Source organism: Scophthalmus maximus, chromosome 7 (genome assembly GCF_022379125.1).
Source record: "Scophthalmus maximus strain ysfricsl-2021 chromosome 7, ASM2237912v1, whole genome shotgun sequence".
NCBI lineage: Eukaryota > Metazoa > Chordata > Actinopteri > Pleuronectiformes > Scophthalmidae > Scophthalmus > Scophthalmus maximus.
The window spans coordinates 12,616,913-12,640,397 of record NC_061521.1 but is presented as its reverse complement, the minus strand read 5'-3'; the positions used below and the strand labels follow the sequence as shown (position 1 = coordinate 12,640,397).

The 23,485-nt window shown below is 42.3% G+C and overlaps 2 protein-coding genes across 8 annotated transcripts in view; both read left to right on the top strand.

Moving 5' to 3' along the window:
* ano3 (anoctamin 3) overlaps positions 1–17,879 on the top strand; it is a 30,217-nt gene extending 12,338 nt beyond the window's left edge. For 2 of the 4 annotated variants that reach the window (XM_035642370.2, XM_035642369.2), the window contains exons 4-25: positions 19–174; positions 342–442; positions 524–568; positions 3,293–3,427; positions 3,970–4,076; positions 5,275–5,330; positions 5,424–5,545; positions 6,660–6,794; positions 6,922–7,018; positions 7,677–7,737; positions 9,846–9,928; positions 10,113–10,253; positions 10,656–10,820; positions 11,044–11,080; positions 11,200–11,311; positions 11,620–11,677; positions 11,932–12,029; positions 12,319–12,476; positions 12,627–12,779; positions 13,459–13,609; positions 13,692–13,875; positions 14,300–17,879. In XM_035642370.2, coding sequence (XP_035498263.2) covers positions 19–174; positions 342–442; positions 524–568; positions 3,293–3,427; positions 3,970–4,076; positions 5,275–5,330; positions 5,424–5,545; positions 6,660–6,794; positions 6,922–7,018; positions 7,677–7,737; positions 9,846–9,928; positions 10,113–10,253; positions 10,656–10,820; positions 11,044–11,080; positions 11,200–11,311; positions 11,620–11,677; positions 11,932–12,029; positions 12,319–12,476; positions 12,627–12,779; positions 13,459–13,609; positions 13,692–13,875; positions 14,300–14,482 — 2,538 coding nt within the window. In that variant the 3' untranslated portion in view covers positions 14,483–17,879. The other 2 variants (XM_047333265.1, XM_047333266.1) reach the window with 2 other exon arrangements.
* Positions 17,880–21,311: 3,432 nt separating this feature from the next.
* fibina (fin bud initiation factor a) lies at positions 21,312–22,876 on the top strand. Of its 4 annotated transcripts, none has more exons than XM_047333285.1 (2): positions 21,312–21,439; positions 22,186–22,875. In XM_047333285.1, coding segments are annotated over exons 1-2 (570 nt in total). In that variant the 5' UTR covers positions 21,312–21,438; the 3' UTR covers positions 22,755–22,875. The 4 variants fall into 4 exon arrangements, with proteins under 4 accessions (XP_047189241.1, XP_047189242.1, XP_047189239.1 ...); XM_047333286.1 differs by having other exon boundaries at positions 21,413–21,430; XM_047333283.1 differs by lacking the exon at positions 21,312–21,439 and adding an exon at positions 21,516–22,099 and having other exon boundaries at positions 22,186–22,876.
* Positions 22,877–23,485: the final 609 nt, after the last annotated feature.

The following is a 23,485-nucleotide window of genomic DNA, read 5'->3' as shown; positions in this document are numbered from 1 at the left end:
AAATCATTGTCACTACAGGGAAAGAATCCTGCTGACTCCTCTGGGCTCTTTTTCCGAGATGGGAAAAAACGTATTGACTACATCCTGGTTTACAAGAAGTCCAGTCCACAGGTGGAGAAAAGGTGCACGTTTGAGAAGAATTTGCGTGCTGAGGGCCTGATGCTGGAGAAAGAGGTACAAATATATGTCAAACCGAAGTGGAAATAGAAAAAAGAATGCAAATCTCATTTTGAAAGATATCAGGAGGACAAACATCAGTTTAAGAATTGTTTATGATAAAACATACCCCTATCTCTCAACGTATTTCTCAATTTACTTTTTTTTTCTTTTTAACTTTAAAGCCCTCTTTGACAAACAACGACATCATGTTTGTGAAGGTCCATGCTCCTTGGGATACGCTTTGCAAATATGCAGAGCAGATGAACATCCGAATGCCTTTCAGGTAACTGAAGTTAGAGAAAAAGATCGAACCTTGAACTCTGCTTCATCCAGTCTCTCTAACTATCCTTTTTTTTTTTTCAAGGAAAAAATGTTACTTTAAGGACTGGAAGAGTAAGACCTTGAGCAGGTAGGTAGATTTAAGGTAAATGATTATTTTACTCTGTTGCTGCCTGCAGAGAGATAGCAGAAAGATGCTTCAGTGTCTCTTCATGAACGGCGCAGCTGCAAGGCTTTAGTAGACATGTGAGCTTTGGATGGTGTTTTAAGAATGAAGCCATGAGTCACATCAGTGAATAACAATGACAGAGACGGTGTGAGTCAAATTATCATTGCCAATGGAAACCCACACAGTGACTTTTAAAAAGTCCAGAATTAATGAAGTATCTGTCTACAGACTGTCTTAACATACAATATTTACAAAGTCCTGGATTAGAATTTTAAAGTACAAAATCAGGTAGCAGTAATTGGAATCATTGAAACCAAGTCTTTTCCACCTTTTCATTAAGCACCACATCCAGTTCTGACAGAGCTTTTCTATTAAATACTTATACTTCTATAATTTTTCAGCGAAATAAATGGAGCTGCATCGGCTTATTTGCATACTATTTTTAGAGATGCACTTGCACACTGATGTGTTGTCCAAGCTCTGCACAGGACTCCACATCTCACTAGAAAGCAGAAAGACAGAAAGAAACAGCCCACAAAATCACTGAAAGAAGTGCACAGCAGCATCTTTGTTTCAAAGACTAAAACCTTTGGTTAACAAATACTGCGTGTGCATTTTAATTTAGTAAAGTTTGCCAACAATCTTATGGTTTAAAGGTTCTAAAACCTATTGTAATACTTTTTTCAAGCAAGACATTACTGACGGATCCACTAAAACAAGACATTATGACAATGTCTGTATTTTTTATGTTCATACATTTCTGCACATTGTCATTCAGTAAAGTAAAGACAGGTCACTACAATGATGTTTGAACCAAAGATGGCAGAAGTTTATGTATAAGCTTTGAATATGTGATGGAAGAGTGATAATTCTATTCTCGAAGGTCTGCTGGTCTTTAATCCATTAAAATGCAAACATGGTGACTGTTGTTGCTTCCACCGTAGTTCAGGATCAGTGTGACCTGACAGATTAAAGTTGTGGTTTAGTGTTTTATGATATTTTACGATAGATATACCATTTCTCCCTTTCCTCTAGTGTGTTATATAGTTCCTTTTTTGTTTGGATGTAAAAGGTCTGCAAAGTTAAAAAGCCCAATGTCCTCTGGAAAGTTAGCTCCTCTTCCTGACAGGAAACGCTGCTCCTGGACTTCCTGAAATGACACATCAGTAGTCTGTCTGAGGCTTCCTTAAGTGCCTTATGCACATCAAGCACTTTCGTGACATCTGAAGTTCCGAAGTGCACAAGGCACGTCTAGTGGCTAGTGTGGCAAAGCCAGGTAAAGCAAGAGCGGAGGCCAACACTTCCTACATGCAAGAAACGGATGTGTTTACTGTACATTAGAGCACGTAAACCTTCTCAAGTATAACTCAAATCCAAATGATGAACCGGAATATGTGCATAATGTCTCATTTAATAGTTGTGTTTGCTGGACACACACACACACAAACAAACACCTACACCTACGCACAGAGCGGAGACGAAATCACACAGACAACAGTCGCTCGCCCACCTGTCCAACTGAGAACAAAGCACCACTTTTAAATATTATATGCCAGTGATATTGGTCTCTGTCTTATTGTGAAGAATGAAGCCCATTATGATTTTCCTCTGAGCTCCTCCAGTCTTCCACTGTGCTGTTCCCCGAGTAAATAGGCGTCATGTGTTTACTAATGGCCTCTAACTAACTAGTGTCCCTGTAAAGCTGAACAAATGGGCCTCGTGCTGGTGGCGACAGCTTGCTGGTTTGATATCATTACTTTCTGTCCCGTACCTGCCCCCTTCACAATAACATTCGTAAAACGTGTGAGAATTCCCATTTATATCCATTCAATCCATATCAGGGCAGCGGCCTCACACGACCTCTCCATCAAATCTGGAGGAGCAGCGAGTGAAAACCAAGCCAATTGATTTTCCGCCACACTAGCAGCATGGCTCCTGACTTGGAAGTTACAGTTTGTGGGTTGGTACAACACTTTGGTCCAGACCGAAGTATCTTGGATGGATAGCCAGGATATTTTATGCAGACCTTCATGGCACTCAGATAATGATTTGTAATGACTTTGGAGATCCCTTAAGTTTTCATGTAGCACCATCATCAGATCAGTTCATCCGATATGTTGGTTTATATCCATACGGGACTATTAATTACCACCATTAGCTTATTTGCAAATTTCATTGTGGTAACACCCTGTGATGTGCACATGCTGAACATTTTCCCCGTAAAGACATTTTAATTTTTCATTTTCATTGTGAGCATGCAGGCCTGCTGCCATTATAGTTTAACCCTAAGCCCTGTTGTGCCTTAATACAACCCCACAGAGCTGCTAACACGACTGCTGCAGATTCTTCTTTCTATTTATGAAATGAATCTGACAAATGAGCTACAATTTGTGAATCAACTCATGCCTTCAGTCTTCACCTGGTCCTTTAATCATGACTCAAAAATACAATCATCCTTTTAGTTGGATTCAACAAGTGTTACAAGATCAGTAACTATGGCTCATGAGTCATAAGCAAAAGGAAAGTGAAAAATGTGTTCATCATGTCTGTGTAAACACGTCTTTAGTGAGGAGGAGGGGGTGCAAGGTTGTCAGGGTTGCGTTCAGAAGAAAAGGTTAGGAGCCACTGTACCACATCAAAGAAAACAATCTTCTTCTGTGCCGTTAATCCCGTTTCTCCGTGCAGCCGGTTTCATCGGAGATGTTGTCAGATGAAAAGCTGGCTTCCCAGAAATCCCATGAAGCTGGACAAAGAGGCCTTGCCTGACCTGGAGGAAACTGACTGCTACACAGCCCCCTTCAGCAGAGCACGCATGCATCAGTAAGTGGGACATGTGTGTTCAGTCGTACATGCCTGCCACCGCTCAAACTCACTCGTGATCAAAGTGTCGCATAATAGCAGTGTCTGTTGTGTCAATCTGACATTTATCCTGCTCTGTGTCTCTTGCTCCTCCCTCATCCTTCACATTCATTTATGTCCTGAGCTTGAGATGTAGAATTTGAAGTCTTGTATATTTGAAGGCTTCCAGCATGAACTCAGAAGCCAGAAGGACAAGAACAAGTTGAGCATAAATTAAATATCAAACATACAGCAGCAGATGTCCTTATATTTCTCCTCCATTCCCTTCTATTTAAAATTTTTTTTTTTTTACAAAGCTTCTGTTTGATGAAAGACGTTGTCTAGTCTCATTTGACAGGGAATTATTTCCACTTAAAGATGCTGGAACGAACATAAACTTTAGGGCACATATTGAGTTTTAATGATCCCATCATTGCTGGCTCAGCCTTCATTAAGGTCCTCGACTGAAGGAAATTGATGTGTTATTCCTTGACTCAAAGAATGTGCTGATATTTTCTTCCCAGCTTCACAATCAGCAACAGACACACCTTCTTCTCCAATTCCACCAGAAGCAGGATAGTCCATCACGTCCTGCAGCGCACCAAGTACGAGGATGGAAAACCAAAGATGGGTAGGGCTCCATGCTTGTACATGTACCCATCATATTGACATATGTGTTTGTTTGATTACGATATTTGACAGGAACAATGTATATTAATAGCATTTCATTTAGGACAATGTATTTCGGAGACTGAGGCAGAGTCCATACATTTAAGGGAAAAAGGTTTTATTTTCCTTCCTGTTTGTTTTTTTTTTGCAGCTTTATTCATCAGCACATGTAGTATGAGACTTACGACTCAGTCCTTTAATTAGCCAATTAGTGGCAAAGGAACAAAAGACACCAGAAAAACCTAAAACAGTCTTTATTTCTATCTCTGCATTTTTCTACATTATGGTCTGTGATTTTATTGTCTCTACAAAAAACACCAGGCCCCTCAGACTTTTAACATTTTGTTGCTATAGTCTGACTTCAGAGAGTGGTAGTGGGGAATAAAATGCCTTTGTTTGTTGTTTTGCAGTGGGAAGATTAAAATGTGGGCTGTTGCTAAGCTGTTGTTATCGTCCCACTGATCCCTCCTCTCCTTCTGGCTGTATTTTTTTGTCTGTTTGTTATTTTGGTATTGGCAGTTGCTCCAAACCTACTATCTTGTCCGACTGCTGCCAACATGATTTGCTGATTAAAGTTTGGACTTGAACAGCTGGAGATCGATTTCACATTCATATTTCAATACTGTTGACCACTCTACTTTCCAACAAATTAGATCAGCTCTCGCATAAGAGTGGGAAATCATTTACAAATCCCCGCCTGCTCCTGTTCTCACTTATCTACAGGTGCAGTCAGGGGATGACAATGCACACACATGCGCTGTTGTCCCGTGAAAAGGAGATTTCAATCATTACTGCTTCATACAGCAACTTACCTGCAGCCGTGTTAGACAAATCAGTTAGTTTACTGTGATTCAGACAACATTTTCCAACCTGTGTCAATGGTGGCATGTGTTTATGGTTCAGAAAAAGTGTTTTGAAGTGCTCACAGCTGGTTAAAATCTAACCTTCGTAATTGTTTCAAGCCTCTAATGTGCTTGTCTAATGCAGTTTGTCAGTTACATAACGAGTCAATTGACTGTGGAAGAGTGGATTTAAATGAACCTCTCACTGGACCCCTCTCTCAGTAATGTCTGGTCCTGAATTTTTAATGGGTCATCCTTATGCTATTCTACCTCTCATCTGTGCTTCCTTTGACGTGACATGCTTCATTATTTATGCAGGTATCAACCGGTTATTGGGCAACAACACATTTGAGGCGGCATTTCCTCCTCATGAGGTAAGACCGCTTTTTATTTTTGCTGAGGAGACTCACATGTAAATGTAAAAATTCCTCCTGTAATGAAGATTTTATTACTCTTTGTCGCATCAGGGCGGTTACAAGAGCAGACATCCTATCAAGACGCATGGTCCTCAGAACCACAGGCATCTTCTGTACGAGCGCTGGGCCCGCTGGGGCATGTGGTACAAATACCAGCCTCTTGACCTCATCAGGTAACCAGCTCTTGAGCACAGCATGGTGAGCTGGGTTTGGACATTTACCCGAGCTCCAGTGTCCTGCCTTTGCTCATATTCAAGAAGTGTTGATGAAATAGAGCAAAAGTGACCCACTTGTTCATCCTGATGCATACGTGGCATGATTATTAGGGCACCCAGTTTCAGATGAGCAGGCTTGTTTATCATTCTCTGACATCTGAACTAATGGAGTTGTTTTGACGGTTGAGCATGAACCTACTTCACTCTCTTGTCTTTTAAATCGAATGATGCAGTGAAGTGACAAAGAATAGCTATATTAATATTTTTCATCTTCTTGCCAAGAGTTAGATGAAAAAAAATCAAAACCATTTTTTGTGTGCATCGAGCTCAGAGCTGGATCAGGTCAGTTATACTGACACTTACACTAAGTGTCATTTACATTTCAGCTTTTGTGACCCATCACCACTCTCTTCTTAGCCATCACCACTACGGCCTTTTCAAAGTTGCTCAGATCCTTAAGATGACTTATTTTTTTCTGCTTCCCTCAAGAACTAAATATTCACTTGCTGCATAATATATAGTGTATCTCGCCTTTTGACAGGTTCCATTGTAACAACAGAATCAATGTTGTTTACTCCACCTGGCTGTCAGTGGTTGATCGGTGTGTATCGTGATGAAGGGTTCAATCCATAGAAACCTAATGCATACAAGTCTTTATACCTTGAAACATAAATATTGGTGCGAATGTACACATGTAAACACACTGAGGGAAGATGTGTTGACACCTTTATTTTCATAATAGAATATTACTTACACACTTATGTGTTTTCTGATACAGGTAATTGCTGCTGAGCTGCTTCTCATAAGTAGATATGAAATGAAGTGTCTTGCTGCAGGGCACCGTAACAGCTGTGGTTTAGGAAGCAGACACAATCATTGATTAATTTCCCACCACTGCATTACACTGTGTGACCTCTGACCTCAGCAGCCCTCCCTATCCATTAGGGCCACCGCAACCACCTCGCAATAAACTCTCTACACCCACAATTGCAACCTAAATGAACATGGCCAGGTTTAATTTACAGTCAGAACAGTTTGTTATTGGGTTTTGACCACTGCGTCTCTCTCCCAGGCGTTACTTTGGTGAGAAAATCGGCCTTTACTTTGCATGGTTGGGCTGGTACACCGGCATGTTGATCCCAGCAGCCCTGGTTGGCGTTTTTGTCTTCCTCTATGGTCTCTTCACTATGGACTCGAGTCAAGTCAGGTCAGTTCACTCAACTTGATTCAAGGTACTGCACACACTCTGTTGCCATAGAATCCATTACAATGAAAACGTATATTGTTTTGATTGTTGCTTTCTTTTCCTGAGGCTTAGTCCATTGTCTCAACAGTAAAGAGATATGTGAAGCCAACACTACCATCATGTGTCCTATGTGTGAGGAGACCTGTGACCCATGGACGCTGAGTGACAGCTGCGTCTACGCAAAGGTCAGTGCCATTCTGATGCTCATCACTGTATTTCAGCAGGCTAAAGATCCTCAAACTCTTCCAGCTTCTCTGATTTTCCTCAGAGACGAGCAACTGCCAACAACACAGGAAACAAACTGATAAACGTCACTTTGGAGATAAGACAGAAGACAGAATCATGTTCACTTAATACGCAAAGTGATAGTTGCTATATGAAATTTACTTGAAAATGAAAAAAACTAAACACCAGGTCTATCAATAAGTAGGCATGTTTTGTTATTTACTGGTTTATACCAGGTTTTGAGCCCTCTCAAGTCCCAGAGCTCCCCTGATCGAGTGAGTGCCTGTCCAAGGCTCCCTTTCTGTTTGACCTCAGTTTGTGTCACTCTCCATCTTCTCCTTCTTTCCTTGGTAGAGTTTCCACAGTAACCGCCATTTCTACTACCTGGGGAAAGATACCAATAGCTACAGATGAGAAAAAAAGCACTGTCCTCTTTCTGTTTTGGTTGCACTATGGTAGATGCACTTCCTATCTCATTTGAGGATGAGAAAGTTTAAAGTAAACTGTAGATTGTCACAAAACAGTTGAAACTGAAATTCATAATTTAGTTTAATGGGAAGCGTTCAGGAAGCGTTCCTTGATTTTTCAGAGCAGCCCTCCATGTGCTTGTGTTTCCAGGTGACCCATCTGTTTGACAACGGTGGAACTGTGTTCTTTGCTATCTTCATGGCTATTTGGGGTAGGTTTGTCAATTTTCCAGTTTTTTGTTTTGTTTATAAAGATCTCTTGTTGCATTACACTGACTGTGCTCTCTGCTTGATACAAACCCTTCTGGAATTCATATCTATTTATATAATAGTGTGTCAGTGCTCATGCTTCCACTCTCCACTCAACTCCTCCAAACACATTAAGCTTTTCAACTGAGAATTCGATATATAAACACTCTGCAGTGAAGAATACAGGATCATCGTCAGTCTCTAATACATTTGTCAGCCAATAAATCATGGTGAAGTCTCTCCGACGGAAGGTCTGCGCTTACACTTCCAGTGCAGTCCCGATGTAATTAGTCGGATAATTAAACATTGCTCCAGAGGGAGATGGGTTTCATCCAGTGGCCAGGGATGCAGAACTGCAATTTTGATATTTGCTATAGGTACAATATCTTTGAAATGTTGAGCGCGAGCGCTGGTGCAGCGTCTGGGCGAGATCCATCCAAACAATCACCTGAGCCAAGAGGGAACACTTAGCACATTGTGTTCTTTGTTTTGGATAAATGAGGGCCCAGAAGAGCTGCACAGCCAAGGGGGGACCAGCCAGCCCTGCTGACACGAGCGCTGTAGCTTGAAAGCTTTCGGCAATGTGGACCAAAGTAGCAGTACTGCAGTGCTGAGTGAGAGCACTCTAGAGAGTGTGTGTGTGTGTGTGTGTGTGTGTGTGTGTGTGTGTGTGTGTGTGTGTGTGTGTGTGTGTGTGTGTGTGTGTGTGTGTGTGTGTGTGTGTGTGTGTGTGTGTGTGTGTGTGTGTGTGTGGGCGCGCGTGCCTGCGTGCAAGACAGATGAAAAAATAGTTTGCCCAAGGGACCAGATGTAAGCATCTGAAAAGGCTGCTTTTCTTTCTTTCTTTTAAACTTTAAACAAAAGTGGGTCAAGTTATATTAAACTTCAATATTTTTTACAGCAGTGAAAGTTGTTCTGATTGAAGATTCACATTATGTTGCTTTTTCAGGCCACAATTCCTTTTCTGTGTCCCAAATTCAACTTGATCTCTGGATTCATTCTTGTTTCGCTTTAAAACATCAAAAACAGCACAGGTTGGGCTGCATGTATGGATTAGTTAAGAGATCAATCGGCCATTTGCCAAAGGCCCTAGGTGACCTGATGGAATTGCTTGTTTTGTCTGACCTTTCCTAGAAAGATTAAGATATTCATTGTACAATGTAATATGATCTAAAAAACAAACAAACAGCTAAGTCTCCTAATTGAGTTGCTAAGGAATGCATATTTTAAGTCGATCGACTAATTCATTAATTGACACAGCTTGATGTCGTCAGCTCTAAACACATTTAATATGTTCAGATGTATAAAACATTCATAACGGACAAATAAGAGCTGTGTTGAAGCTGCACAGTACAGATCAAATGTCAGTTTCCGTCCCTGTGCTACAGTATCACACATGTATTAAATGTATGTATAATGGAAACTGACAAATGAGCTGAATCAGTAGTTTAGTGTTACACTGTGTTGTCCATCATACATCATACATGACTGAACTGCTCAATGCCATTGACTACGAGGCACCTTTGTCACTGTCTTTGCTCTTCTTCCCCATATACTGACCCAAATAAATATTGATTCTGCAGTATGCTGCCTTTATAAAAGCCTTGTTCTCTAGTGTTATGTATCTGTAATAAACCAGAATATATGAACTGTTTTGACAGAAAAAAAAGATTACGAACATCATATCCGGTGTTGTGTGCAGCTCGAGTTTGACACAAAGGAGACAATGCCTCCAGTCGGAGTTCTGCCCACAGACGCTTTACTTTTGAAGTCTCTCAAGATTCCGCCTGACAAAGGCACGATATGTGGGTGAAATGTTGTACAAGTGAAGACTATTTGCTGTTGCCACTTTTCCTTTACTTCACCACATGACAAAGTAGCTTGCAAACTTATGGCTTAAATAATTTTCTGTAATGGCCCATGCATGTCACTGCAGCCTGTGTTTTGCTCAGGATATCTGGTCTTTGCCTCTGCAGTGTCTCCAAAGTGTCATTCCATGATTATTGATCATATTGTGCGTTACATATCAAAGTTAACCGAGGGTGGGATTGATTCCTTATCCCCTCAACAGCCACAGTATTCCTGGAGTTCTGGAAAAGGAGGAGGGCAGAGCTGACTTATGACTGGGATCTCATTGATTGGGAGGAGGAAGAGGTGCGTCAGCAATATCCCCAAATGGATCCGATATCATTTGATTACCTCACAATTATAACGTTCATGCCTTGCATCTTCTGAATTTGCTGCAGCTAACATGGTATGGAAGTGAGAGTTATTGCTGCAATAGGGCAGATACAGCCACAGTCCAATAGCTCATACTGGAATATGTGTCGTTAATCAGGAGGAGCTGAGGCCTCAGTTTGAAGCCAAGTACTCCAGGGTGGAGAGAGTCAACCCCATCTCTGGCAAGCCTGAGCCTTTCCAGCCCTTCTCAGACAAACTCAGCCGACTCATGGTGTCTGTGTCCGGAATATTTTTCATGGTAAACCCTTTGATCTTTGAATAATCTGCCCTTTTGGGATTCAGGCTCAAAATGAGCTCACTGTTACTTTGTGTGCCACTTTTGAAGCAGCGTGTTGTTGCCAGTAGTGGTGTAACATCTCCTCCTGCTGGACAAAGAATGTACTCAGAGGAATAAAGCCATTCTGATTTCCTCATTTCTGACATTTACCGATAGATATTTATCTATGGTACATGGGTGGAATAGTTAATTTTGTCTAAATCAATAGGTTTTCCCTTTTTCCTCGGCACAATTCTTCATTATAATACAAGATGAAACCTCTTCACCCCAAACTAATGTGTCAATCTTTTTTGAAGCAGAGCACTTCATAGAGTTTTATCATCCCCTCTTCTCTTCTTCTTTCTCTCCCTCATCTCTGCTTAGATTTCCCTCGTTCTCACAGCCGTGTTTGCCGTGGTGGTTTTCCGTCTCATTGTGATGGAGAAGTTCGCCTCCTTCAACTGGAAGTTTGTGAAGAAGAACTGGCAGTTCGCCACCTCTGGCACCGGTGTCTGCATCAACTTCATGATCATCATGTCGCTCAACGTGGTGGGTGTCTGGGACAAGCATCATCTGGTGTGTTTTGACATGTTCTGCCCAGCAAATATTTTATGAATCATTTATTTAGAGGTTTGTTCCAGGAAATTTCACATCCACTTCCAGAAAACTTTCTTTTTTTTAACTAAGGTTCCAGTTTGCTTCTCTTTCTCATGATCCTTACCCCTCTCAACCCTTTCACTGTTGATGCTAATGAGTGCTATCATCTTGTCAGGTGTATGAAAAGGTGGCCTATCTGCTGACTAATTTAGGTGAGCTATGTCCACATGCTGCATGCATTTATACCGTCATTATCTCACACGTCCCAGATGGTTGGCAGGCATTTATTCTCTCCTCTCCAACCCCAACTGCCCCATTTCCATCTCTTTAGAGCACCCGCGGACCGAGTCTGAGTGGGAGAACAGCTTTGCTCTGAAGATGTTCCTGTTCCAGTTTGTAAATTTGAACAGCTCCACATTTTACATCGCTTTCTTTCTTGGAAGGTAGGTTCAGCTTCCGTGAAACTGCAGTTCCTGTTTACAGTGAATTCAATGAGTGATTGTGCAGAGATGTTTTGTTTCAAACTCCCATGTCCCAACATCTGCCAAGAGTCCCTCCCTTTCCCTCCCCACTGTATAGTTATTTTTTGACCTCGTTTCAGCATTTACAAAACACTGCCCTGTCTAGAGATGTGACAAAGCTGTGGTTTATCGGACATAATAAGCAACTTGAAGTGTCTTTTTTTTTCTGTTGTGTTGAGTTTTCTCTGATTGAATTTTGCAGCTAATGTTGCTCATCTCAATCTGTTCAGGTTTGCTGGCAGGCCGGGAAAATACAATAAACTCTTTAATCGATGGAGACTGGAGGAGGTGAGCGCAATTAGCAATCACCATAAGTGGGTGATTATTTTGTTTCAGCAGTTACTGGGCAGATTATTGCCTTCATTCTGTGTGAGGGTATTTTTAGAACTTTCGAATTGTTCATCTTTCTAATGATCCGTATGTGTATTGCTATGTGAACCATTAATCTCCCACATTATAACTGGGAGGTTCAATTCTAATGATCTGAAAAAATGGGATCAGGCATTTTTTTTTATTATTATTATTAAAATGTATTTTCTCAGTGTCACCCAAGCGGCTGTTTGATTGATCTGTGCCTGCAAATGGGAGTCATCATGTTCTTCAAACAAATCTGGAACAACTTCATGGAGCTTGGTTATCCGTAAGTAACATGTTATTATATTCATGTGCTACTTTCTCTATGAGCCATTAGAAACGCCATATTTAATCCCTAATGCTGTAGATTGATGATGAGTGAATAGCATTTTACACATCGTATATAATTTCTGCACAGTTTTTGTCCTTTTGCTCATTAGCATATGAAAAAGCCTTTCTCCTGCAGAAACACATCAAATCCTCTTGTCTGGGACTTAAAGGGTTCCTACAGCGCTCACTGCATTGTTGGAAATAATTGCTTTGAGTTGACAGTTAGCTGCTTGCTACGTTCTCAGTTTGCTGCAGAACTGGTGGTCTCGTAGGAAGATAAAGAAAGGAGGTGGAGGAGGAGGGCCAAATGTAGAGAACAAAGCCCAGCTTCCACAGTGGGACAAAGACTGGAATCTGCAGCCGATGAACGCCCATGGACTGGTGGACGAATACCTTGAAATGGGTAAAGCATTACTGTCAAAGTTTCACATGTCATATTTGACTGTCTGAAAAAGGAAGGAATCCATATAAATTGTAGCTGTTACTCAGTCATTAACACTGTTTTTGTCAGTGTTAAGACAGAAGTTCATCCAAACGGTTCCTTCCTCTGCAGTTCTCCAGTTTGGCTTCACCACCATCTTTGTAGCAGCCTTCCCGCTGGCTCCTCTCCTGGCTCTGCTCAACAACATCATTGAGATTCGTCTTGACGCCTACAAGTTTGTCACTCAGTGGAGAAGGCCCATGCCTGCCCGAGCCACTGACATAGGTCGGTGTGATCTCTGACTGCCCTCACACTTCACCCCCACTGTGTCTCTCACACAGAGTCTGTTTTTTTTGTGTTTTTTTTTCTAACAGGAAACCACTGCAGGAACCAAATATTTTCCACCCTATGGAGATAGATATCCTGTGTCTGCACTGCCATATGCTGCACACCCCCCTCCCCATATGATTACAAACACCGCCCTCCAGCTGCCATATAATACACGACCAAATGCTTTGTGTGGCGTGTCACCCTTTAATTAAAGGAAGCATTTAGAAATTCCTCAGTGGCAATGAATACATCATGTGTCAGTCACACAGAGTCAAAGAGCAAAGCTCCTTTGTTGGTTTAAGCTGACATTTACCAATCATACAAAAATAATGCAGAAAAGGCAAAGAGAAGATTTTTTTTGCCTTAACAGACTATATTTTGAGTATTACAGTTCACAAAATGTGCATGTTTACAGCAAACAACTCATTGAACCATCTTTGGAGGCTAAATCTAAATTACAAGGGTATGAAATGGATAATATTTTCCTTTTCATTGTACATTAAAGTGCACCTAATGCCAATAAAAGACTGAGTTACATACAAATCACAACAAACTGTTGATCATTTCCTTAACTGTCTTTCTTTATGCTGGAAACTATTAGATAATGTTTATTGTCCTCTGATTTGGCTGTCAGGTATCTGGCATGGGATTCTCGAAGGTATCGGCGTGCTGGCAGTCATCACCAACGCCTTTGTCATTGCCATCACCTCCGACTACATCCCCCGCTTTGTTTACGCCTTCAAATATGGCCCATGCATGGACAAGGGACATAACCACGAGGATGAGTAAGCATTCAAAATAATGCGTGAGTATAACCGGCAAAGTGGCGTCTACTAGGTTCTGAAAGCTTCTCCTCTTTGCTCTCAGGTGTTTGCGAGGCTACATGAACAGCAGCTTGTCTGTGTTTGACATGGGCACGAACAGCAACCAGTCAAGGTACTGCAGGTACAGAGACTACAGAGCACCGCCCTGGAGCTCAGTTCCATATGAATTCACCCTGCAGTTCTGGCATGTCCTGGCTGCCAGGCTGGCCTTCATCATCGTCTTTGAGGTCTGTCACAACTCCCCTTCTCTTTTTTGTGTACTTACCAGCAAAGTAAGCAGCTAAAACTAAGTCCCCTCAGGTCAGTGTGGCTGCAGAATTTTTTTGTAGATACATATTTGATTTAATCTTGCTCCTACAGTAGTTTGAGGAATTTAATTCAAAAGCCACAGAGTAAAACCTGAACTACATTGTGGTCCAGCTACAAAAATGTTTCTTCTTCTTTTCTTCAAATGTCCTCTGACAATGTTGTTCAATTCATTAATTTCTACGCAAGAAAAACCAGCACGCCTATAAAACATTATCAGGCATATCTGATTCTTCATTTCGGTCCACGCATTGTTTACCTTGGCATGCTCATTGAATTATGCAACAAATACTGGCAACTAAAGATTGTGGAAGGTAACTCATAAATAATTAATGCTTCCCTCAGCACCTGGTGTTTGGGATCAAGTCCTTCATTGCATACCTCATTCCGGACATGCCGAAGGATCTCTGCGACCGCATGAGGAGGGAAAAGTACCTGATGCAGGAGATGATGTACGAAGCAGAACTAGAGCACCTGCAGAAGGAGAGAAAAAAGAACGGACGGCGGTATCACCATGAGTGGCCTTAGCTTTACCCCAATGTCTCCACTACACGCCTCACAGCTCACAGGCACAACCTCCCCTGCCCCTATTTATGTATTTTAGCTTGGAGAGCTTCTCTCAGCTGATTCTGTACACCAAAGACACCCTCTTCAGTGACCAGCCTGTTTGGCTTCAGCCCAAACTCCGACCTTGACCCCGCCCTCACCATCTGTTCCGTGAGCTTCTCTTGGTTTCTGCTTCTTACCCTCTTTGCCCCGCCCCGATTCTTAACCTGGCTGCATCCAGCAGGTCGCCCTTGGGTCTGTGCTGTGAAATGGCTTTACTGAGGAAACCTCTGCAATTACAAAGTTTACTATGCAGATCAAGGGCTGCAGAACACCACTGTTTACTTTTGGCATCCATCCTGCAGTCTTCTCTGTGTGGCAGTTAGCACTTCGCTTTGGCCCTGCAGTCGGGTGCAGCCCACAGCATGGCCGTGCATTTCCACTACGAGTGGCAGCTGAGCCACCGGTTATGTGACAGAGCTGCTGTGGCACTTGGCGCTTTATTGTTGCAAAAGTGATTCTGGTATTGTGGCTCCCAAATGTATTGGACTGTTCTTGCAAATTGACTGTATATTGCCCTTGAAGCATGCTGATTAAAATTTGCTACCATTTCATAAACTGCAAAAAAAAACAAAAAAACAGCACTCCTCATTGAGGGTGTTAACATCCATTCAGTACATTTGACAAATAATTCTCTATGAAATCATATTAAGTGCATGATGGTTTTGTTTTGGACCTTTCTGACAGACTGTTGTGATGCCTGGTTCACATGTGTCTGTACTCGGTGTGTGCTGTGTATTAATCTTTGTCTGTGCAAGTGCTGAGCTTGACTGTCTTAAGTTGAGGAAATGTGAACTTCGTGCAATTTGATTGTGCCTACAGTTGTGCGCACCACAATTGTGTCACCAAAATCACGGGTGCCTGTTTGTGCTGCACATGCTTTTTCAAGTGCAAGAAATACTCTCTCTCCTTGTTCTGTCGTCTGATCTTCCGTAAACTCTCTGAACTCTCCTGTCAGGATTAGATTTGGACGCGAGTCACACCGCAGTACCAACTCGGGTCTCAGCTAATGGCTCCGAAAAACATAGACAGTGTACGTTGTAACGTGACTCCCATCAGGAACAATGTATACGCTCAGACGCTCGAGCTACAAATCTGCTCTTCCGTTCTGCGCTGGCAGCCTGTTTTTCATTTGCTGTTGGAAGCCTTGAAGCGTGGTTGAAACTTGGATCACTGAGGCATACCTGTGGCTTGGATGTTCAGTTTGCAAAGAACATTCATCCACTGCTCCTCACTCAGAAAGTACACGTACATTCTTCACTTCTAGTGTTTTACTCAGCAGATGTGGTTACAGCTGATTCCTGGCCTATATCAATGTGAAAATTAGAAATTAGGTTCGGTTAAAAGCAGAATCATGACATTGCCTTTTATTGTGGTGAGTTCTGATGTCATGGATTAGAGCAATATTGCCCAACAAGAACTCACATCTATATCTATGAGGCTGAGTCAGAATCACAGAAATTCCTTGCTTCATTCATGTTGGGGTGGAAGGTTATGGATGCAAAGTGAAGTATAAATGAAGGAGTTTTTATTAGTAGTTGATGGAAACTTAATCTCAGTACAGGTCGTTTTGATAGTTTTGTGGTAAATAGGATGTTGGTAAAGATTGAGAGCTAACCACATTATGCCCAGTGAAAGTGAAAGGCACACCAATGTAACATCTGAAGGTGAAGGATATCACAACCCTTAATGCATCGTGCAACACTGAGAAACGTATTCCTCATTTTGCAAGAATTGTACATTATTTGCATTAATTTATTTTGATGTTCTTTGTATATACATTTCATCATGTACGCTGTAATGTTTTTTATACTATTTATTTTTCAGTCCACCCGTTTTCACCCTCAGATTGACAAATGTCCACATTTCTCAGGTGTCCTCTGAATGTTTGCAGATTATCTACATTTTATCATATTTTCTATGATGCAATCAAAGTTGTCCTGCTTTTTTAGACATATATTTTTGCACTGCATTGCATGACTATAATACACATTCACGATTAAAAGCATGTTTGATTTTCTTTTTGGATAATCCCAGTAGGTATATAAGAGCAGAACGAAAATCATGGAATATTGATATACAGTTAATTATAGAGACTTATGATGCAGGTCGTTGGATTTATAATACTTATGCTTTGAGGTCATAATGTTAAGTCCAGTCATGCATTATCATTTTATGCACAAGAGAGAGAGATTTGTTGAAAAATCTTATTCCAATATTTAGAAAACTAGTCAAGGTTTTCAGAATATCTTCCCTGCTATGTGAACATAGAAAATCTATGCATGCTGTTGTCCCTGAGTGCTCCATTTCTTTTGAACAGATGCAGATGTAAATGTACTGGCACATTTGTACCGTAGTGTATGCATGACCTAACACCTGCTTTGAGCAGGGCTAACTTCTGTAAAGTTGTTAACAGCATCTAAAACATATCACCTCCCTTTTTCAGTGTTGATCAATTCTGGAGGTCGGGGACGAGGTTTCTTGATGTGGCAGAATTTTATACTGTAAGAGTATTTTATAATTACTGATTAATTTAATCTGTCCTGGACTGAGTTTCAAGGACAGTCTGATAAAACAAAACTCAGACTCGTTATGTTTGTACACTCGATTGGAAATAAGAATTATGTTTACCTTCTAACAGCCGAAGTGTTTGAACCTAATGTGATAGGGGTGACGTTATGAATAATTACATGTCCTTGGATGTTTGGCTTGCCCTGCTACTAATCCTTTCTGGATGGATCTTTTTCCTGTTGTCTTCTCTCCTCTGAGAGCATTGGTTCAAGTTCTCACTTATACAAATGCTGCACAGTGGTGGAAAGGTGTTTCAGGCCTTCTAATGTTGGCAATAGCACAATATGGGTATTGTGTAATAAGTAATAATGGCATGAGCTTGCACATCTCTGAAAACATGGCGGTCTAGAGAGGATTAAGCTTCTGCTCTACTGTGTGCTTCCTAATAGGATGAGCAAACGAGGTGCTTGACGTGGAAGCACAGTGACATTGGAAAGATTTAACTGTACAATAGGATGGTACCAGTCATGACATGAAGTGTATCGGTAACATTGTTTACTTCGTTCCTGTTTACATGTAAAAACATATTGAAATGTATAAAAATAATATAACATAAAATAATTTGGATATCACTCTTTTCTGTAATAAATCATGGATTGTATCTTATAATTCAAATATGGTCTCTTTATTCATGTTTCTTTTAATAGTTCAACATGGCAGACAGGCCGACACTGGGCCTATAGCTGATATCATCCTCATGACCATTCAAGTATAACTAAATCTGCTTATGGAACAAATCAGAGCACAGCGGTGTGCAGAAATTGTTTTTCTTTTTTCCGCTCGCTATTATTACAAACCACAAATCTTCTTGCCACCGAGTCCTCGTGTAACATATTGTTAGATTATATTTCCATGACAGACCCGCTATTTGATTTTTCTAGGATTTTCCCACCACGTTATGACTGTTTGCTGCGACTGCTGCTCAGGCTTCACTTCTAACTGCTTTTCCATAAATGTACTGTCCGTCAGCATTAGCCTTAATTTTTCACAGTGAAATCTAAACATTCCAGAAGAAACGGGCAAAGAACTGGTTTGCTCTGAGCTGAAATGACAGATGCTTAATACTTTGATTATTTCCTGTGTTCTGTCTTTCTCTTGGACGCTCACGCCAAGATATTTCCTTTCACCTCTTTAACCGACAGACATTACTTACTGGTGTAAAAAAGCCGTGGTTTCACATTCTCGACACAGTTGGTTCCACAGAGAAAACAGCAGTGCAGAAATTGCCCTAATGCATTTCTGTCTCGTGGTGCTGCAGCTCTATTTCAATGATGGTCGGTGTTGAGTGGAAATGGAAAACTTTTTAGGCGGATATTAGAGAAAAATATTTGTTGGCAAAGTCCATTATTGAGAGAAGAGGGGGAAAAAACATCAGATAAGAACTACAGCCTCAAAGCATAAGCTGTCCCCTTCTCTCACGGTGGCGGAGGAAATGTTTAGATATGCTTTTGTAAAAGTGCTAGTACAACAAAATCTAATTACTTAATCAGAAGTGATCAAAATCCTTCTTAATGGGGCAGCAGACAACTTTTGTGCCCCTAGTGGTTCCAGGTGGTATTATTGTTTGGTAAGGCGTCCTGCTACTGTGTAAGCACAGACGTGGAAAATTGTTCTTTGGTGGAATTGCTAATAACCCATAGGAACATGACAAGGACCTGCAGGTAGATGCAGATTTTTTTGCAAAAGGATCACAGCAGAACTGCAGAGCAGTTTTACCATCCTCTCACAATCCTGTCATGGTCAGTCACTGCTTAGGCGGTAACGATACGCTGAATCATCGGACTGAATATAATATATTCCAAAAACGTACTATTAGGAAGCATCGTCTATTGAAATAGGATGGGAAACAGCTTTTTCCTGTATTTGCTCCCCCCAGAAAAAAATATGTTTTCTGCAGGACACCAAAGTTAAACCCGCGCATTTGTCTACCAATAAAACACAAGCGGCATTATTTGTGTGGAGCCGTTTTCCAAAGCAGACATTTGCAATCTAGCTCATACATCAGCGACTTTAACCGCTTTCCCTCTTGTGCAGACTGAAGTCATTAGTTCTTGGTCTCTATGAGCACCCCCATGTGACCGATGTTACTCATGCAGCTCAGATTTACAGTACAGGTTAGGAAGGTAATCAGCGGACCCACTGGGACTAGGCCATAAATCCAACAGTGCTGAGGTGTAAAGGGGACTGAGAACCAAGGACGACCAGCAGGGGACAAAGTCAACAGTGACGTCCACAAATCATCAGAGCGCACACAGATAGCCGGGTACAGGAAACTGTTTCCAGTATCGTAAAACGATGTTCCATCATGTGCATTCATTTGGATCTATTGTGCTTGTCTTCCACTGACGTCATTGGAGTTGTTAATTTTTATCCATGCTAATGATGTGGCTGAAGGGATCACTGAGGTAGTCTATTGGTCAGTCCGCTGACAAATATTTGACTGACTTTCATGACATTTTGTTCTGACATTCATTGTCCCCAGAGGTTTGAATCCTACTGACAAACACCACCGTGAGGTTGACATTAAATGACATTTTCCTCCAAATGTATTGTAATAATTTTGGTGATTGTTGGTGTTTGTGCCGACACCAAATACAGACATTGTTGAGAGAGCAACTAAGTCATTTCAAGCAATAAGTCTGTGTAAGTTTGAATACTTTTGTTGCACGGCAGCTGGTGAACATAGCAGTACTGCACAGCGGGTATGGTGGTAGAATGTAGGTGAAAGAGGGTTGAGATTCAGATATTACTCGAGTTACAGTAGTGACAGGCGAGCTGACAAGAGCCAGGTGTCCTGTAAAAGCAGCTGCCTCAAATTACTTTGCAGATCTGGATGGATGAAGGAACTGAACCCTGTACACAGGGTCACCGCAAAACCCGCTGTCAAACCTCCTGCAGCACCAGGAAATAACTGAGCCAGAGTCAATTTGATTCCTTCTACACAAACCAGACATAATATGCTCTGAAAAAGGATATTATCATCTTCTTAGTTGCTGCTATTATTGCCGCCGCTGTTGTATTGGTAGTAGTAATGTGACAAGTAGTACAGCAAGAGTATGCGTGCTGCTGGCTGCGCGACAGAATCCTGAGAAGTGAACGACTCGTGCTTGTCTCAACAAATGTGACTTTCTAATTTCCCAAACAACCGCTCTCCTGCGTGTGAAGCGGAGTCAGGGTTCAAGACTGGTGGAAGCTGCATGTCAGGATTATTTGCTGATTGACAACAAACTGTGGATGTGCTTGGGGTGGGGGTGGTTGGTGGGGGTTGGGGGTTTTGTGCCAAAGCTGAGGGCAGATGTTATTGGTCAGCAGCATTGTCCCATCTATCTCTCTTAGGGATATTCGGTCCATGTGTAACCTTCAGTGGGGTCATTTCCTTTGGATCCATTATTTGATGGTCACCCTTTCCACAAGGTGTTGAAGTCCTCCCACGCAGCCTGCAGGCCCTCGGCCCTCCTGCTCCCTCAGATCAGCACTGAGGCATGTGTCCATCAGTGTGTACACACACACACACACACACACACACACACACACACACACACACCAGTATTTTACAGTAGAAGTTCAACAAGAACATCCCTCACAACTTCTGTTTGTTGTTACATCTGTTAATACAGCTGCGTTCAGGCAGCGTTGCCCTGCAGTCCCCCGCTCTGCCTGGGCGAGCTGCTCAGTTTACTCTATCTGTGTTTATGCTGAGAGACACTATATTTATTCAGTTGTGTGACTTATGAAGAAAAAGAGCGAGCCCCACAGCCTGCGTGCCAGGAAGCCTCGAATTGTCTTTGCTTGTGTCCTTATTTCAGTAGCGTGTTCAGCAGCACAAGAGTTGTTTTCAAACAATGAAATCGTTTAGTTTTTTTCAAAAAAAGAGCGATAGTTGAAAATATGTTAACAGGCCAGGTTTCCCCTCGGGAGTTAGTGTAGACAGATTAAGTTATTGGACTTATTGTATTTTTCATAATTTTATGTTCAATGATGTGCTATTGTTATTATTATTATATTACATTATATTATATCATTAGTATTACTTATATTGCATTGTATCCCCCTACAGCTTTAGATACAGTTATGGAACATGAATGGATGAATTGATCAGAGGACAAAAACATCAGTTTTGTAGCCTTGTGTTTACAGCTCGCCACATGGTTCCAGTTTGTGTGAGTGGCTCCGACCTGCTCAGAGACGTATCCGAGACCACCTGGTGATGACGCAATTATCCAATACAGGATGTGCAGCAGAGGGGATCATCGCCCAGGGGACTCTCTGTGAGAGCAGTAATGTAATCACCCGACTGAAGTAATCACAGTGAGCTCTAACTGCTGCGCCATAAGAAACTCTCACACTCAAAATGCAATAGAAACTCATCCATGACTATCTTTCAAAATGTGTCCTGTGAAGTTGCATATCCTAACATTTTCCTCCTCCTCCTGTATCCTGGGCCGCATAAATTGTTTCCAATTTTTGGGGGGGCTTACAAGATTGGTTGGAAACTAAAACAATGTCATATTTTCTTTTGGCAGTGATGTTTCATTCAGGACTGCCAATAAATAACGATGCCATAAGTTGGCAAACCACCGATGAATCCAACAAAATACATTGGGATACAACTGATTTGTCTTGGGGGAAAAATTGACAAAATGATAATTGTACACATTTGAGTCAAACTGTACATTTGTTTTGTGAATCCGGCTTCAACATTATATATTTAAAAACATGTGTTCCTATACATATATACATATAGTGTATCTCTGCTCAGTAAATGTCATGGGGTCATGTGTGAAAAACTTGCTGGAAAGGGGAACCACACAGTGTTGGTGCTGCCCTGACACTGTGTGGTAGAGGGGGGGGCCACCAGGGGCCCTCTTCCCCCCAACAGGCGGCCTGTGCCTTTTAGAGACGGGGAGCTGTGTAACATGAGTCGGGATGAAAACTGTGCGCCGGATCCGGCCGCCAGTGCAGATGCAGGTCGTCCAAGAGAGAGAGGAGGTGCACGATGGTTCCCGTCTCTCTGCTGCTCATCATAGTCACATCTTGGCCCTTCGGCTCCGCAGTGTACACCGGGCCCCTCCAACCGGAGATCACCAATGGCACCTTCCATCACTTCTTCGTGCCGGACGGTGACTACGAGGAGACCGAGGACCCGGAGCAGTGCCAGATGCTCTTCAGGTTCTCAGACGTGTATCCGTGCGGCGCCTCCGAGGAGCGCGACTCCGTGGTGCGGGACGACTTCATCATCGCCAAGCTGCAGGCGGAGGACGCGGCGCGCCTGCTGGAGGGCATCGGCCGCGCCGTGGCGCACGACCTGGACGGCGAGGACAGCTACGGCAAGTTCCTCCGACGGGAGACGTCGCAGATCGGCGAGGCGTTCTCCAGCGTGGACAACTCTCTGCAGGAGCTGGAGGTGAAGTTCAAGCAAAGTCAGGAGACGGAGCTGAGAGAGGAGCAACAGCTGAACGGCTACGTGGTGAAGCAAGTGGGCGACATCAGGGACGCGCTGAGGGCAACCACGGACATCTCGCTGGGACTGAAGGACAAACACGAGCTGCTGTCGCTCATCATCCGCAGCCACGGCACCAGGCTGAGCCGCCTGAAGACCGAGTATCTGCACTTTGGCTCTTAGTGGGGCTGTGCGTGTGTGTGTGAGTGTGTGTGTGTCTCTGTGTGTGCGTGTGTGTGTGTCTCTGTGTGTGTGTGTGTGTGCGTGTGTGTGTGTGCGTGCGTGTGCGCGCGTGTGCGTGTGTGTCTCTGTGTGTGTGTGTGCGTCTGCTTATGTGTGTGTGTGTGTGTGTGTGTGTGCGTGCGTGCGTGTGTTTGTGTGCGTGTCTGTGTGTGTGTGTGTGTGTGTGTGTGTGTGTGCGTGTGTGTCTCTGTGTGTGAGTGTGTGTGTGTCTCTGTGTGTGTGCGTGTTTGTACTTGAGACACTCCAGTTCAACAAACAACTGGAAAGTTCATAGGGGCTTGTATCCTTCTTAAGTATTTGAAAAGCTCAGTCTGACCTTTTCCTGTCTGTCATAAAAAGGGAGCTTTAACATAAACATCCACACATTCCTCCAAGTCAGGAAGGAAAAAGAAAATGTGAACATGAATTATACTTCTGCGAGGAACCCCCTGTTGCCTCTTCAGTGGAGGAATTTTATTCAGCAGAATGAATGAAAATTAAAGTCCTCCAGTTGTTGGGGGGTTTTTTTGGCTGCTGGGTCAATAACACGGCCAACTTTCTGTCTGCTTGGTTTTAAAGTATGTTGTTTACAATTTTAAGGTTATTGATTGAATAAATACTGCATTTTTAATCACATATCACAAGTCTGTCTCTTATTCTTTCAGGTAAGACAAAATATTGTTCACAACATT